Source organism: Gymnodraco acuticeps, unplaced genomic scaffold (assembly GCF_902827175.1).
Source record: "Gymnodraco acuticeps unplaced genomic scaffold, fGymAcu1.1, whole genome shotgun sequence".
NCBI classification, from domain to species: domain Eukaryota; kingdom Metazoa; phylum Chordata; class Actinopteri; order Perciformes; family Bathydraconidae; genus Gymnodraco; species Gymnodraco acuticeps.
Window position 1 is genome coordinate 3,997,384 of NW_022990947.1, and position 18,192 is coordinate 4,015,575.

The 18,192-nt window shown below is 40.3% G+C and overlaps 1 protein-coding gene across 3 annotated transcripts in view; it reads right to left on the reverse strand.

Annotated features, from left to right (window-relative positions):
* Positions 1-5,963: 5,963 nt before the first annotated feature.
* Positions 5,964-18,192, reverse strand: part of agtpbp1 (ATP/GTP binding protein 1) — a 29,951-nt gene continuing 17,722 nt past the window's right edge. For 2 of the 3 annotated variants that reach the window (XM_034234888.1, XM_034234886.1), the window contains 11 exons: positions 17,989-18,078; positions 17,701-17,849; positions 17,403-17,490; positions 16,613-16,757; positions 15,953-16,103; positions 15,035-15,215; positions 14,728-14,857; positions 13,592-13,723; positions 12,754-12,930; positions 11,332-11,483; positions 5,964-8,179 (listed from right to left, as the gene is read on the reverse strand). In XM_034234888.1, the coding sequence (XP_034090779.1) occupies positions 7,999-8,179; positions 11,332-11,483; positions 12,754-12,930; positions 13,592-13,723; positions 14,728-14,857; positions 15,035-15,215; positions 15,953-16,103; positions 16,613-16,757; positions 17,403-17,490; positions 17,701-17,849; positions 17,989-18,078 (1,576 nt within the window). In that variant the 3' untranslated portion in view covers positions 5,964-7,998. The remainder of the gene's footprint in view (positions 8,180-11,331; positions 11,484-12,753; positions 12,931-13,591; positions 13,724-14,727; positions 14,858-15,034; positions 15,216-15,952; positions 16,104-16,612; positions 16,758-17,402; positions 17,491-17,700; positions 17,850-17,988; positions 18,079-18,192) is intronic. The other variant, XM_034234887.1, reaches the window with a different exon arrangement.

The following is an 18,192-nucleotide window of genomic DNA, read 5'->3' on the forward strand; positions in this document are numbered from 1 at the left end:
TGTCCGTCAGCTGTCACACACCTCAACTCCCAGAAGTCTCCTCTGTGCTGCTGGGTGACCGTCTGTTTAAGATTCCTGCATCGTCCTTCTCTCCTTTCACACTCACTTCTGTTAATATCAAAATAAAACGAGACACGCATGTGGACATATGTATAAGGTCAGGTCACTCTTTTTGCCGTTTGGGCACTTTGATGACACAATCTGTCTCCACACATCTCTATATTCACTCTCGTGCTCTCCACCACCTCTTTCCCCCTACACCACTTAATGTCCGCCATTCTCCACTTGGCCTTCCTGCACCTCGTCTTCCCTGAACTGCACCGTGAGTGATGGTCAGGGAGCTGTTGTTCTTATCTATGCTAACTATTGTAACTGTGTAGCTGCTTTCCTGAGCAATTTTAGAAGCCCTGCCTACTGTGAATCGTTTTCAAATCATTAGATTTTCATTATCAATCATAATTTGTATAATGTCTCAACACCTTACATTACTATGTCACTAAGTTCTTAAGTAGCTGCTTATCATTTTTAGCCATGGATGTGTACTTACCTACTTATTTGTCTTTATTTTGATTCCGGTATAACAAATGTGTGCTTTTCATCTATATCTTAATATGTTAGTTTATTGTGTATTATTACATGCATGTAGTTCTAATAAAGGATTTCTGATTCTGATTCTTATTTTACGGTGCATTTGCCATGTCAGCCCGAGGGTCATCCTGTAGCAACGCAGCTCAAAGGCATCTATTCTCTTTTCGATATATGTGTTTTATGTCCAGGTTTTGCACCTGAATAGAGAATATGGTAAAAGCTGACTTTCATGTGTGCACTTTTACATTAACAGTGAGATATAAAAAAGGAGGGTTGCCCTGAAGGCAAAACAGAGACAACACAACCAATTGCCAACGTTTACTGAATCGGACTGCTTGTCAATGGTTGTAAAGTTATTTGAGTTTGTTTCAGTTTAAACATCTCAAGTTCATGACTCAGATATGACTGCACATATCTGCTGCAGACATAATACAGGCTCAGGAAAGAAATGCTGCTCTTTAACAAAGTCGGAACCTTAATATCTTCTATATTTACAGTATTCTTTGTAATACTTCATATGATTTGTGAAATTGGTGGGACGCTTTCTTATTTGCTGGTGTTTTGTCTTTTGTTTATCTTTGGCTGCATTGCATTGAGCTGTCGAGAAAGGAAAAAGACAGTGGGTATATGGCTGCACTCATACATCTATAGCAGACATACTTTAACGTGCATATTAATTACACTCCTGAGACAGCCTGTGTGCCAGTCTGTCTGTGTCAGTCTCTCTCTGGATCCATCATCCCCTCTCACCGGTTCTAGCACGTTCATTAGGACCCTGTTTACTGTCTGTACCCCATCAACTTACAATGCTTTATGCTTTTTGCTAAGTGTGTTTTATGCAAACATGTGCACAATGTGGAGAGTGTGTAAGTCGCTGTGTTAACATGAGGGTTGTGGCTGTTATCCTTCCTGGCGTCCATCCATCGACGTCCCCAGGTCGCCTTGGTCTGCGCTCTGACTGGACGCTGACACAGGACTATCAGAGCTGTCTCTTTGTCCGGATTTCTTTCAGCATCTCTCCCTCTCTTTGACAGAAAGCTGACACAAGATTATAGAGCTGTCCCTTCTTCCGTTCCCTCTTTCTCAGCATCTTTTTCTTCCTGTCTTCTTCTACCCTTACTTCAATCTTAACTTTCATTCTTTATATGATTTTAATGTTTCCTCTTATCATCTTTTACTCTTTCCTCCTTTGTGTGTGAATACAAGTATATTTCCTCTGTGATGTTCAATTAAAATCACCAAGGTCAAATTAAATGTATGCTGGGTAAGGTCTCATCCTGCATGTTTTGTAGCACTTGACCAGTCTGCATCCGGCCCTTCACCGCTATTGAGAAATATACATGATATCCTTTTGCCACAAGTCTAACTTATTGAAAGCAAAACAATACTAGATGAAACTGAATATTTTGTATATATTTCCAAACTGCACAGAACAGTGTGTTTTGTCTTTTTTCCCTCTAAATCTTTCCTAAAATTATAACATTACATTACATTACATTGCATTTAGCTGACGCTTTTATCCAAAGCGACTTACAATAAGTACATTCGACCAGGAAGACACAACCTTGAAGAAAACAGAATCATATAAGTACATCAGGTTTCATAGAGCCAAACATTTCAAGTGCTACTCAACTGGCTTTAGGTAAGCCAGTCCTTTATTAGTATAAAAGTGCTTCGTTAATAGTTCTAACGCTCGAAGTGGAGTCGAAAGAGATGAGTTTTCAGTTTGCGCCGGAAGATGTGCAAGCTATAACCTGCTCTGGAGTTGTGACATATTTTCCCCATTTTCTGCAGAACGATATTTGTGTGTGTGGTGTGGTGTGTGTGTGTGTGTGTGTGTGTGTGTGTGTGTGTGTGTGTGTGTGTGTGTGTGTGTGTGTGTGTGTGTGTGTGTGTGTGTGTGTGTGTGTGTGTGTGTGTGTGTGTGTGTGTGTGTGTGTGTGTGTGTGTGTGTGTGTGTGTCCATCTAGTATCTCCAGAGTTCTGTCTATGGGGCAATATATGCTTCCTGTTTCCTGCTTTGTTAGCCAATGTTAACCTGATACACACTGGAGAGATCTGCGGGGGCGTTGAGGGGGGAAGTCGAGGACAAGATGCAAACGCTTAGTTAGGAAGGAACTGGAAAGGGATGGGAGGTAAAGTGATGCTACATTTGGGTTAAAAAAGAGGTCCACTAATGCAGATGAAGTGATCAAATCAGTCGAATTGTGCCGATGAAACAGGCAAGGGCTGTTCAAATTGATATTGCACAGACAGTGTAACTGCTCAGATGTTGTGTCAGTGGGTCTTAGCATCTATCTCTCAGGAAACAATGCTGTTCGTTATTCAATACCTTTTAATTGGTTTCAAGTCTGCTTCATTTGCATATGCATGCTAAGAGGGCATCTTATTGGAGAAGAGGAGGGAATGGAAATGGGTTGAAAAGCAGAGAGAGAGAGAGGGAGAGAGAGAGTTGTATAAAGAAATGCTAAAAGGAGAAATGAATGAACAAACAAGTGAATAACAGACGGGATGTGAGTAAGTGCTTCTAGAAAAATCAGTCTCTCTGGTTGCCACGGAAACGAGAGGTGCAAGTTGGCTCTGCTCCCTACGTAACCAATTATGTCTGTGTGTGTGTGTGTGTGTCTACTATCTAGGGCTATTCATATGCAAAAGAGAAAAAGTGGGTCTGTGTGAATGTTTGCGAGGCATTTGATTTTTAACTCGATGTGTTTGCATCTGTCATCCGTGTCAAGCTGTCTTCTTTATCACCAGCTGCAATTTATGTCCTTCTCACACACACACACACACACACACACACACACACACACACACACACACACACACACACACACACACACACACACACACACACACACACACACACACACACACACACACACACACACACACACACACACACACACACACACACACACACACACACACCTCTCTCAGTGTGTGTGCTGTGACATGCAGCCTGTACACACACACACACACACACGTCTTTGTCCGGCCGCTCTTTGTGGACTTGTACCTTTTCATGGCAGCCTTTCTGCCCCTCAGTGGGACCACCAGTGAGGGAGAGAAACAGCAGAGTCGGACACTGGCACTAATTGGCTTCGCTCCTGGAGGCCCGCAAAGCCACACTTAGACTACAGAAATGATCCGGTCAGTGTGAGGATGGGGGGGGGGCGTGGGCATGGTGCCTGCATGGATGCGTGGGACAGGGGGAGAGAGATTTGTGATGAGGGGTCTCTGATGAACATGAGAAACCTGCAGGAGTGGTTCAAACTCCTCCACCCTGACCAGAGTAGTTAATTGGTTGGTTGGGGTTGGTGTTTTTGGTGGTAGTTGGAGGATATAGGGGAGAGAAGGCTTTTGTATGGTGCACTTCAGCTGCTCTGATTGACAGCAGGGACAGGAAGTGAGGGCGTGGGGCTTAGAGAGGAAAAGAGCTTTTCTCCCCCCCGCTGCCTTCCTCAGATTAACATTCTCCTCCACCTCTCCAAATTCCTCTCGTCCTCCTCTCTGCTTTTTTCTTCCGCTCCTGCTTTCACTCTCTCTCTTCTCTCTGCCATGCCTTTCTTTCCCCCTCCTCTCAATCCCTCTGTCCATTTATATCTATTCAGCATCATACAATCCTCTTTTAAAGACATGCTTGTGCTGGCTTTTTGTTTGCCCCTTCTCGCCTTGTTCATTTCCTCAGAAGCAAAAGATTAGGTTACTCGGGGGCACTTAAGCAGCGGAGGTACATTGCTAAACAAATGCGTACACAACTGTGCCACTGACAAGAAATGATGGAGTATCTACTTATGCTCTATTAGCCCAGGAATAAATCAACTCAAACCAAAAGCAGGCAGTGCTGTAGACTGACATGTTTCAGGGGTTAATTGTAAAGATCATGTCGTAGTAATAAGAACATAGTTTTACCTCTCCTAATAGCTAGTGTTAAAAATGATATATATATATTTCAAAGCTCTGAATAATGAACTGGAAGCTGCTGCACACTAGGAGGTTGATTGAGGACAAAAACATCAGATAACATCAGATCTTTAAAGCATCTTCTTTTAGATTCAACAATTCAAAAACTTTATCGCTTTATCACCTGTAAAAATGCATTTGCATTAACAAGAATCATTAATCTGCAGATAATAATAGATATGAATCTAGATAGACATATAGAGGCATTATTTCCCCTTATCTGTGCAGAAAAGAATAGGTGGATCAATAGATATGACACACATGTAGAGTGTATTCAATTACATCTGTCCACAAACAATGCTGCCATGGCCATACGTATGAGTTCACCGTTCCTCTTGTTCACACTGACTGTGAATGAAATATTAAGTGAAGTTCAGCCGAATATAAATGTTATTAGTCAAATCCTGTGAGTTTCTTCTGAGGTTAATACTTTTTTATTAACCGATAACTCTGACGGCTGAAGCATCACATTAGCTTTGGTTGAACTTTTAAATGATACAGTATTTAGACCAGAATGAGGTCACTGATTTGATTTAACTATAAAACAGATTTAGGAAAGGATCTTTTCAATTCGAACAGGAAGAATAATTACAGCAACAAATGGTGTTTTTAATCTAACAAAGTTGCTTGTTTTTTTTACCACAACAAAAGTTATTGAGTTTAGGTAGGTAAGTTTGAGAAACCGGCTCGAGATACACTTTTTGTTATATTCCATGGAATGGTCTTAACATCCGATAGCAATGAATATCTGAAGTGCTTTGACAAAAAATCCATAACAAAATGTCATCTGTGGAAGCCGTAGTAGGCTACTGTAAAAAGCACGACCGGGCCGGCCCGGATAAAATAACTGGATGGCCTACCTGCCTGTCAGCCTTCCATCTGTACACACACTTATCTCGTGCCCTCATTGGTCAAACTCATAAACCCAATACACATAGCCATCAGATTGCTAATACTGTACCTAAATTAACAATGTCCCCTGATTATCTAAAATCTGAATCAGAATATCTTTATTCGTAATGTGAAAGTATTTCAATTTCACAATTTCAAAGGACGTTTATACCAGTGCTACTGACATTTTCCTCACCAGGTTACTTTGTGGAAAGGGAAATTGCTTTCAGCTTTCACGGAGTGTACACGTTTTGAAAATATGAGGGATTGTTTAAAAAAGATCCAGTTTAAACTAGTTATCTAAAACAACGTAGGAGGATGAAACTAAAGGTGAAACCAAAACTATGAAAATAAGACCCAGATTTTTTGAAAAACATTTTCCCTGTTTATGTTTCTGGTTTGTTCTGCCAATCAAAGCGCTGTCTCCCCATAACTCAGTTAGGATACATTACAGTTCCTCTACCAAGTTTGAGAGGAAGTCTGCAAGAGGACAGTTATTAAGAAAAATAAAATACAGCTGACAGTTTACCACATTCACATTTTATTTCCCATGGCTTCCCATTTTCTGCATTACAATCAACCTAAAATGAGTCGCTATCACAGCCTGTTTACCTCAAAACAAACACAAAACAAAAATAACCAGACATAACATTCTACAGACAAACATAAATAAGTACAGCACACATAATTCAGAGGGACATTTTTCAGATCATATATCCTTTATACACACAGATGCCAGGAACAATGACCTCCCTAGCTATATCTGTTGTTCATGAGTAAAATCTGAAAGGAAAGTAAGCCGAGAGAAAGAGAAAAACAAGGAAATGAAAGAGGTTGAAGTGACGGAGAGAGAGAACGTGATTGGGTAGAGTGAAGGAGGGTGAGAGCGGATAATCAAATAAGGAGAAACACACTGTAAGAGCATTAGCTGAGCTGAATAATGGAATAACTTAAAACTCCTACACACACACACTCACTTGCACTCATACTCACTCAAAAAGCCTCATATACATACAGGTTTCCATCTCATAAATTACAAAATATAACCAAGAGAAAATAGCCATGCACTCGCTGTACAACAGAAACATACCTTCTCCCCAAGAACAAATAAAAGACATAATCAAACAAACAAACTACATTTTTACTCTCAATACAAAGCACCATCTGTTTATATGCATGGGTCTCTCCTCTGAAAATCCACAAATATACATATAGATTGGAGGAAAGGATAAGAGGGAAACTAAATTCCAGTATAACTTTTAAAACAACAAAGTATGCGCCAGCTTTGTGCCGGGCTCTGAGAACTTCACACTAGTGAGAGGACTGAAGTTGAAGTTAGCTAACTGTGACATGTAAAGTGTTTGTTTCTCTTTGTTTTGCGTCTAGTGTTTATCCAAAGTGCAAAAGGGTTTTCTGCTCCCGGCAGCTCATGCGTCTTGTTCGCTACTGCTTTGCCTAACATTATAATACTGTCTATTATTAAAAACAATTAAAACACCAACAGTGCGTGTGTGTATTTTACATTCCATCTTCATGTTTTATTATGCTGTGCATGAACGAGGACCTCAAACCAGACCTGTGTTATTAGTTATTGTGTGTTTTTTATATCTGCATTTATTTTATACTACAAGGTTTGTCTCGAAGATGTGAACATTCTACATTTAGCAATATAATAGCTTCCATTTTGGATAAAGCAGGGCAAACAGCACATGGGTGATGGGACCACGTGCACTGCAGCCAAAGAGGGAGGAGTTAAAGAGAGGATGAGTGAGGTCACGACTCAAGGTAGATCTGAGGAGGTGTTTTTACACACTACACTCAGGATGAAAGAGGATAACCTGCAGCTAAGCTAAGATTGAGCCGTTTGGTCTCCCCATTAAGACAACCACTACCTTGGTTTGTCAGAAAAAAAGGAAAGGAAGTAGGACGGACGCAAGCAAGAAAGGACATAAGGGAGTGTCACCAAAAGGAGTAAAAAGTTAAAGTGCAGACTGAAGAAAGGTAAAGGAAATAAGAAGGCAGGTTGGTTGGATCTCTTATCACCAAACACAGGGTGATGTGAGTGAGGGGTTTAAAAACAGTACCTACAGCAGCTCCGTTACAATAGTACAGCCTCGTCAGGCAGCTTTAGTGTAAGGTCAGCTGTGAGACATGAGCGAGTGGACGCGGGTTCAAGTTAAGGACCTGTGGTGCTGTTTGCTGCTCCGGCTAGATATACGTGAATCTCAGAGGCTATATGGTGTCTGAGGTCAGGGGTTACGCTTCATGGAGGTTATAGTATGATGGTGAGAGGTGTGAACATTCATTGAGCGACAGAGTTGTCTCCAGTGGGCCGGCAACACGGATCCGACTGGGAGGAGCACCTCAATGTCGCCTACATAATATCAGTAGGTGTCTATGTAACAGGGTCAGGTGGTGAGCTAAGGTATTTATCAACCAGGCAAAGGGAGGGTCCTGACTACTACACCTATAAAATATTTAAGATCAGCTTAAAATCCAAGCAGTGACATGTTTATGCTAGTATTGCCAGGTGTAAAGGAGATAAACAGCTCAGCATTATTCCCTGTGATTGGTCTCAGAGTCTGACAGCTGCTCCGGGTGATCGGGGTTTTCTGGGAGTTCGGTGACGTGCTCGGTTTCAGGCTCTCCGTCCTCATCGCCGCTCTCTGCGCTGTAGTCTATCGCCTCCAGAAAGGACGGCTCGTCCTCCTCCATCACGTAGGTGGTGGAGCTGCTGCTGGATAACAAAATAAAAGTGTCATTAACTCGTTCTCTGCAAGTTAATGATGTGAACAAGCTTGTCACGGTCAAAGCTCCTCACCTACATCATGTCAGGGCTTTAGGACAGCTACGGATATTAAACCATGCTAAATGTAGTTTTGCATATAATATTACAGTATATCATTATTATAAATGACTGTAAAGCTATTTTTTTCAAATAAATAACCCTTATTTTCACATATTGTACTGTATAGAATATAACTGTCCTGTCACTGTCCTTCACTCTGAGCTGAACTTACTGGAGGAAACTAAAAGCTCTCAGATTTCACGGAGTGAAAGACCAATCTGAAATGAGTTTCATGGTCCTTGCAAATGTACTTCTGAGAAACCCACTTCTTGAAATCACTTCTCAAACATAGCACGAGGTGGACATTCAAAATGTGGCATTAACAATATGCAAATTCATTTGAATAAACTGGCATTGTACGACCTTTGTTTTAAATCAATGATGTGTTTAGTTTAAATGATAGAATCTTTATTCTTCTTCTTTATTCTTCTTCTCTATCTATTTTATTAGTTTATAAAACGTTTTTTTTAAATCATTTTTTATTTCGATGAGCTGAAACTAGAGAATTGTTGTTATTTTTTTTTAGATAAATTAATTAAAAAGAAAATCAATTAATGTTCTGACTTTCCACTAATTGAGTATTTTACATAACAGACACTATGTACATCAACTACAATATTATACATACTGTATTAAGATACATATTTTTTAATAGAAGCTGGACACAAAGGGTGCTGTGACTTATGAGGCGGTTTTTCTCCTCCTGTGGGTCTTAATGGTTAAATGGTTGCTGGTTGGTTGAGGTTCTAGTGGCTTTTTAATGGTGTTAATGGGCTGAAATGTGATCCCAAGGAGACAGTCGATCAGGGGGGCTCAGACAATGATCTCCCACCAAGCTGAGCTGTGAGAGTGCATCAGAGAGAGAAACTGTGCGTCAGTAAATCTACAGTAAATGTGTGTTTGAGTGTGTGTGTAATGATGTGGATGGACAGAATATTGTCCAAACAGATAATGAGAGTTGTGAGTTTACCATTACAGGCCATTATAGAAATACCAAACCCAATTTCTTCTTGCTTTGTGTTACACGTTCTGTCACCACCAACTTTAGCCATCTCTACATACAATCCATCATAAACATTAAAACCGAAATGACCTTTATTCGCCTGAGGATAAACTTCGATACGTACGTATGTACTGTAAGCAAACACTTACAGTACATACTGACGTCTCTCAATGCCTTCCTTTAAGTCAAACAAAAACACACCCAAACCCGTAGCCATCTATTTACTCACTCCGAGACACCCAGTTTATTTGCAGACGTCTCCCAAAGGCCACAATATCATTGTTGAGCTGACCTATTAAATGCTAAGTGGTACCATACCAAGCTCCGTGCATAAAACCATAAACCTGGGTTGAGAGCAACAAATCCCAAGGGATATTCATAAAAACACACACAAACACACTTTTGGAGTCCCTTAATGATCAGACACATGAATGATGGATGAATGAATCTATCAATATTAGAGTAGAGTAGGTTAGCAGGAGAGAGAGGTAGACACAGAGGGATGTGAGCATTAAGTGGTTTGGAGCTTAAAGCCATTCTTTCAAACCGACTGCCTTAACAAATCTGTGGAGGAGACAACGCTGACGTTACAAAATAAAAAATAAATTAAGATAACCTTGGTGGTCACGGCTTGGGTTTGGCCGAGTTTAATAATTTATCTGTGTGGTGATGAACTCAAGTACAATTTAATCTGTATGGACCTCATGCTACTGAAGGGGGAATTGTAATAGAGTTGACGAACAGTTAAGCTTTGTGGTCATTTATGAGGATGTTTCAGGGAAATGTTGCTCATAGTTTTGAGCTATTTCTTAAATTATGGATGAAGACTCTAGAAACCTTATTGTAACTAATATCTTACAACGGTCTGTGATCCCATTTTGATCATTATTTAAGAGCAGAAACATAATGTTCCTAATGTGTCTTTCTCTTATGTTCTGGGCCATCTTAGGCTCTCTCTAATGATGGCACCAAAATCATCCTAAATTTTGGTATATCAACCTAATATTTAATGACTTTTCCTAATTTTAGCAAGAGCAGTGTTTGGCTAAGGGGATGATTATGATTTTAATACTTTCTATTTTTGCAATTGTTATAAACTAAAACATATAGTTGATAAAGTGCCGCAAGCTAACTTGGAATAATCTATATACTAGGTTATAATATATATAATAAATCGCTTAATTGTACAGCTTAGAAATGTATAAAGTAGTGGATAACTTCAATGGCATGTTCTCAGAGCCCAAAACTACAGATTTCTTCATGAACCACTGGATGACCAAGAATGAGAACATATTGTATTTGACTGATTAGCATTTGTCTATTAGTTAAACATATTTTAATGCTGCTGTCCCTGAAGGCATCGGCACAGTGATGAGGAGTTGCTCGGCCACTGTTCACTGTAATATATTGCTTTCCTACTTTGTGCTTATATATTCCAGCAATGAGCAATTATACAGGAAGGCAGTGTACTCGTTTGAATGTGCATTTAATCCACATGGTACCACCCTGGGTACTGTGGCCTTGAATAGCCTCAGCGTGTAGGTGTTCATGTTTTGAAAAGACAGTGTGATGTTTTACGCTCTTTTAGAGAAAAAAAGACTTTGCTGACAATTATTCATACCCATTCCCCTCTCAATCCAGAGTTTTCATTATACTCCTCACACATGATCATTGATAGAATGTCAATGATGCTCACAGGAACTGCGCATAATGCGAGCCTTCATGTGTTTCTTGAGTAGTGCTTCAGAGGATGAGCGGAGTGACAGTCCCACCGCTGAGTATCAGCGCCAAGAGGGGGGATGTGTCTGGCAGTGAGGAGGGGGATTTGTGCAGATAAAAAGGAAAACAGTCTGTAGCCACTTTACTGTTTTCCAGGTGGAATTTATGGCAACAGAAGACACTTCCCAACTCAGATATCTTGGGGATGCTGAGAAACAATAAAAGTAACTAAATCATTGGTTTGTGATTTCTGTAGTGTTAGACCACAGACTATATTCCTAAATGGTGTGTGTGTGTGTGTGTGTGTGACTTTACTAACCTGACCACTTTAGTGTGCGGCCCGATGATATCGCTCTCTAAATCCAGCAGGTGTTGGTGATTGCGGAGCCCCGTAAGCCTCTTCAGCCTCAGCAGGGCCACGCAGAACTGAGCTCCCATCTCCTCCAGCTCCCTGGTGCCGATCTGAAGACCCTGAACACAACACGAGTGCATGTACATCAGAGAAATATACAGACTAGGTGAATACTGATATGTTCACCAGGTCTAACTATGGCACAGAGAAAGCCACAATCCTCAAACTTGCAAGCAAAGTTCATGAACTTTTCCAACTTAGACCTAAAAAAATATATTTTAAAGGTCCAACAGGAATATAATTTAAATGGCTGCTGGGGTTTTTACAGCTGCTCGGGTGCCTGGGGATGGAGCCGTTGTCCATCTTCAAACGGCCCAATTCTCAATGCTGGAAAGCAGTTGCTGAGCAAACTTTTCATGTTGAAACATGATAGTATATTTCATTTGCAGGAAGCACACATTCAAAAGACTATGTACTCACACCTGCAACCCTAACAAAGTCTTCTCAGTGCTGTACAATCATTCAAGTAAATGAATACTCACTGAGGGACACACATACAGAGCTTAACCCCGACTCAACCAACAAAACGTTCATGTTTCCATTTCCCCAGAGCGGAGCTAGGGACATCTAAACTTGGCCTGGCCACAGAGATATGCAGCCCCAATTCAGGAGACATTAGTTCCTGCACATCTGGACAAACACTTCTACACAAGTGGGGGGGGCTAATCAGTGCCAAAATGGTTTCCCTATACTGCCTCTGAATATGAAAGATGTTGACATTGGCCAAATTCAGTGAAAAGGAAATCATCTGCGGTGAAGAGACAGTGAGAGAGAAGAAAGAGAAGTGAAGAGGTCAGCGCAAAGCTGGAGAAAAGACAGAGGAGGCAATACAAACTGAGAAAACAGGACTGCAGCTCCACCTGCTGGACATTTGGAGATTTACAGAGGCACCTCCCTCTCACTTAAGCAGAGGTGGAAGAAGTACTAAGATTGAGTACTTAAGTAAACGTAGAAGCACCAGAGTCTAGTAATACTCTGTTACAAGTAAAAGCCATGCAATCAAAATGTTATTCAAGTGAAAGTACAAAAGTATTGTCATCAAAATATACTTAGTAATATAGTGTTATCAAAGCTAGTAAAGGTGCAGCTAATTTTTGCTAGTTTTGTATACTTCAGGGTAGTTTGTGAATGATAATCCAGGGGTAACTAAAGTCTTATTTAAGTGTTGTTTATATTTTACATAATTAAAAACAATCTGTAAAGTAACTAAAGAAAGTAAGTGGAGAAAAAGTACACGATTTACCTCTGAATTGTAGTGCAGTAGAAGTACAAAGAAGCAAAACATTTTATTACTTAAGTGTCTTTCTGTATTTTAAAATAAAAGCTTACCTTGTATTTTCCCTGGTCACAGCCACAGAGCGTGCTCTCCATGGTGTAGCTGCGTTGCACTCCTATCTCTCTCCACACAACAACGCGGGCGGTTGACTCTTTGGATCGCTCCACAACAAAACTACAGCTCCCCATGCTGAAGGCCGGGGCGATCTGGGACAGGATCTTAGGAAGGGCCTGAAAAACACATCAAATTGTTGAGGTTTGTGGGCATAAGAGCATCAAGGGGCAGATGATAAAGTCATTTTATTGTAGGGACCCACAACGGTTTTTTAAGCAAAGAATGGCTTAAGTACAGAGCAGTGGCTTAAGAAAGCTTATGCTGCTGTTATCCAAAAACGCTTGCTGTGGCCGGTAGCCTAAAGCCACATGTCCACTAGAAAAATCTGTAATGAAATGGCATTTCTATTAGCATTATGCTGAGCGAAAAACTTTTTTTTGCTATCCAGCATAAAAAGACAAACTGATCTCTACCTGCCCAGTTGGTGAACGGAAATAACAAATAAGTCCTACCCCACTGCAGAGCAACATTCAAGGTGAACTACTGAAGTAAATCACATCTGGACATGTAAATCATATAAGAGCTGGCATCGAAACACAAAATAAATAGATAGAATTCAAAATGGTTCTACAATCTTTTGCTAATTGGGGAAAAAGTTTTCAATGCAAAGTTAACAGTAAGGTGGTTGACATGTGCTGATGTAAATATCAAATACTCCAACAGCATCTCTTTTCTGTAAACTTAGTGTAGGTTATCTCTTTGTGCTGAGTTTGATTTCATTATTATTCAGTGATGTGAGAACAGTAATCTGAACAGGAGGGGTGTGTGTGTGTTTACCCTGTATCCAAGGTCCTCCTGTAAGTCACTGGACGTGGCGCTGATATTGGACTGCCAGACGGTCTCCTTCACACTGCAGCCGTACATGAACACATTCTTCTTCCTCGAATGGCCGTGGTAGTCGCAATAGACCTGTGTGTACACACACACACACACACACCACACACACACACACACACACACACACACACACACACACACACACACCACACACACACACACACACCACACACACACACCACACACACCACACACACACACCACACACACACACACACACACACACACACCACACACACACACACACACACACACCACACACACACACCCACACACACACCACACACACACACACACACCACACACACACACACACACCACACACACACAACACACACACACACCACACACACACACACACACACAACACACCACACACACACACACACACACCCAACACACACACACACCACACACACACAAAAACACACCCACACACACACACACACCCCACACACACACAGGACTTATTAGCTCAAGATGTATATGGCAGTGATCCAAATGGGCTTCCTTTCCTCTTCCTCTATTTGTATTGTTTCAAATAAAACTATACAAATAATGGGTTGAATACACATCCTTAGAGATAATTACAATAGCGTAATTTAATTCACTGTATCTTCTTTAAATACACTGTGATATTGTGTTATAATGGCTGTAAATGTCAATAGTACTGCAGTGTTACTGCTCATACATCTCAAAATATATTTTTTCTCAGGTTTATTTCCAGAGGAAGGACAGCAACCTCACCTTGCTTTGTGTTATAAAGTCATCACCCTTTGTACAGTAAACAAATCTCTCATAAAATATATATATATCTAACATTGCTGACACACAGTGTAGTGCAGAGGGCAATGAAGGCTGTTGTGTATGGTATATGCTTTAATGCCTGAATGTGTTGATTTGATCATGTGTAGCCTAGTGGAAATGCAGCAAAACTGAGTGTGCAGCTACAACAGGAGAAGTGGCACGCGCTTTAGGAAGACGTTAAGAGTGGTTCTTTATTCCCGAGGAAAGATGATGCAGCAAAGCACAAATGCCCCCAAAGAGAAGAAAGCCAAGTTAATTGGAGGTCATACCAGTGGTGCTCTTTGTATGTGTGCAAGGTACTGCAGCAGGCTCTTAGTGTGGTAGATGGTGGGGTGGAGCTCAAGGTTGGGATTCTGCCACTGGCGATTCAAATCCTCTCCACTCAGAGAACAACGATGACTACAGCAGAAGAGGTGAAGGATAGAGAGTGAAGGAGAGCAGAGCCACAGCTGGAGAATCCTTCAGTACAAGGCTTTGTGTGTGTTAATGAAAATAAAGCTGTGGTCAACATGCACCGTATCTTCAGTGTGTATACTTGAAAGCTGTTAATGTGTGTGCATTTCTGTTTTTACTCACTTTCCATTCACTACTCCATCAGGGTTAAGCATGGGGACTATTTTAAAGATGTATGACTCTCTCAGACTGCCTGCTAGTGGGCTGCTGCCCATCAGGAACTCCAGTGTGCCCTTCATTACCCAGCTGGCGTTGGTCTCCCCAGGGTGCACTCTGGCCGACAGGAAGATCAACGGACGATTCCCTGAGGAGCAAGATAAAGGGAGAAAGAAGGGGAAAGATAGAGAACGAATGAGAGTGCAGTAATGAGAGAAAATATACTGATTGTTCAATTCAAAGTCTTTACAGCTGAGGAACAGCATCAGTAAACTACAGGGGACAAAAAACAATTTGGTAAGCATTGGCATGCTCTGATACCCCAGGGCTTTTCTAATGTATTAATAACAAGCCTTTGTTTTAAATAAATAAGCATTAGAAAATAAAATGTGTGTAAATTAGAGAATATTTTAGAGGAAATCTTGGCAAAACTATCTATGAGCCAGGCATTATGCATCACCAAAATGACCAGATTATATTTGTCAGGCTGGCAATACAACAGCCATTTAATGTTAAGATACTATGGCGTATTACAAAAGGTTTCAAGCTGCCAGCTGTTACCAGGACATCTGACAAAAATACATTTTAAACACCTATATCAGTTTCCATACTGATGTGATCAAAAATATGCTGTATATAAAACATTTCCCATGATAACTCAATGATTTTGAAGGTTTTTTTCACCAGGATAATCCATTCAGTATTAATACTGAGAATGGAAGTCCTAGCACAAACAGTTTAAATATATCATACAGTAGTCATAGCCTGCACAGTCTGCTGATCAAGTTTACCGATTTATTAAAAATCCTGAAGCTGCAAATCTCCTGCTCGGGTATGGAGGTGATGGTGAGCAAATAAAAACGACACATTCAGTGATTAACTTACTGAATTGACAGATGTGATCATTGGAGTTGGACTCTGGCATGGCAGTGATGGTGAGAAGGGGGCAGCTGTTTCCTCCCAAAGTTTCACACAGGACGTCCTGTCTCAGGTAGATATGAGGGGTTCTATAAGCCTCCAGTTTGGACAGGTGCATCTGAGGACACAAGGACAAGTTATATTTTGCACACTAACATTATGTACAACTTTCATTTGAGCCCCCATCCCTCGTGGGTTCTTAACAAGTTAGTGTATTATTGTTGTTGCACTGGCTGTTTGATTAAGTGATTCAGATTGAGCTTTACTATTGTGTTTTGTATTATAAATCACTCTGTATAAAAAGGCAGGGAAATGCAATAATCAAAACAACACTATTCAAATAATGAGTTTTTTGTACTAGTTTGAGAGCACAGTAGTTATTTGAGCTGAGATTTTAATAAATTATAAGTGATACAGCAAGGGAAACACAACAGAGGACTCCTTTAAGAGGCGAGAGCATCTGTGGTCATACTGTGGTTTATGAAGTGATTGATTACATTTGACTTTTTTGTAGGGGCAAAACTAACTAACTATGTGCTTAGGAGGGGAAGTACAGTTGTAAATGGTCTTGGATTTGTATAAATAATAATGCTCTCTAGTTTACAAACAGTGTTATTATAGAACTACCTTAAGAGTGGAGTATGTATAAGGGTAATGGTAGGCGAAGTAGCAGACGTCATCCTTATGGCTGAAGCTTGTGCTGAAGGTCATCGTATAATAAGACTTTCCTTTCTGACCACCAGCTGCAATGGAACTCCTGGCAAAGTGATTCCTGCAGAAGAAAGAACATTTTATGAGTAAAGGTTGCATAATATCACACTCAAACTTCTGCTCAGTTTAAAAAATGTTGGAGTTTTATCTCTGTACATTGCATACATTCTTTATACTGTATTCTTTATATTCTATGTTTATTGTTGCATCGTTATAAAGAGGACAAACGCATCTATGATAGTGTCTCAAAACTAAACCCCAAAAGCCCTAAAACTGAACATTATAGCCATCATTTAGAGAATGTTAATGTATAGCAGTAAATTGTAATGACTTGCATAGTACAAGTGTATCTCATAAAATGGCTTCTAAGTGCATGTAGAATTATACATGCAGTACTTTCTAAATATGCGGCGCAATTTGTGAAAAAAGGGTGTAAAGCGTCCATCACAATTTATTTTTCTACCTAAAGGATTCTTTTCAAAGATGTTGCAGTACTTAGTACACTAATAACTCATAATAATGGTGTCAGTGCAATAAACTAGTCGAGAGTGCTTTATAGCTGCTGTTTATAAAACATATAAATATACAAGGTACTTCTATACTGCAGCACAGCGGCCGCATTTTGGAAAATTGGTAAGTTGTATTAAACTACTCTTATTAAAAAAGTGGTTTCTGCCTTTCCACTCTCCCCATAGAGTGCACCTACTTGTAGTAACAGATGTCTGTTCCTGTTCTGACCCAGCGAGGCTTGCCGCTGATCGCCTCCTGCACAGAGTACATTAGCACCTGCATGCCTGCACACACACACAGTCAAACAGACACACACACACACACAGTCAATCAGACACACAACTTTTAGTTATACCTTTTTAAGCAATGATATGGGTGCTAGGTCAATTCAATACAGTCTCATTTAATCTAATATTCAGAAAAGAAAATATTCTGCCAGTCAAATGGAGGATAACATACTAAAACAATGTTTTACATGTTGTTGTGTATCTCACCATAGTTGAACTGGCTGTTGGACTTCTCAGAGTTGATAATGTTGAAGCGGTAGGTGGCTCCGACACGCATGCCACTCACCTCAAAGTAGAACCACTGGTGGTAGTGATTACTGTTGATGTCTGAATTCAGCACAAGGTCATACTCATATCTGGAAAAACACACAGTAAAATATAGTCAACGTTGGTTGTCCAAAGCTTGATGATATTGAAAGGTGACTTAATTAAAACTGCATTGTGGACTTCTACTACTTCCTATTTAACTGATTCAATAAATAAATAAATACTTACTTCCTAACTTGAACTGCCTTCCTGAGGTTGCCAGACTCAAACTGAGAGTTGAACTTCAGTGATTCACCATCATCTTCAACCACAGGACAACTGAACACAACAAAATGTGGGTTATAGATTGAGGTAATCTCCTTTGAAAATGTCACAGTATTCAACAGAATCAGACAAATGACAAAAGGGTAGCTTAGAAATATGTCTTGGTCC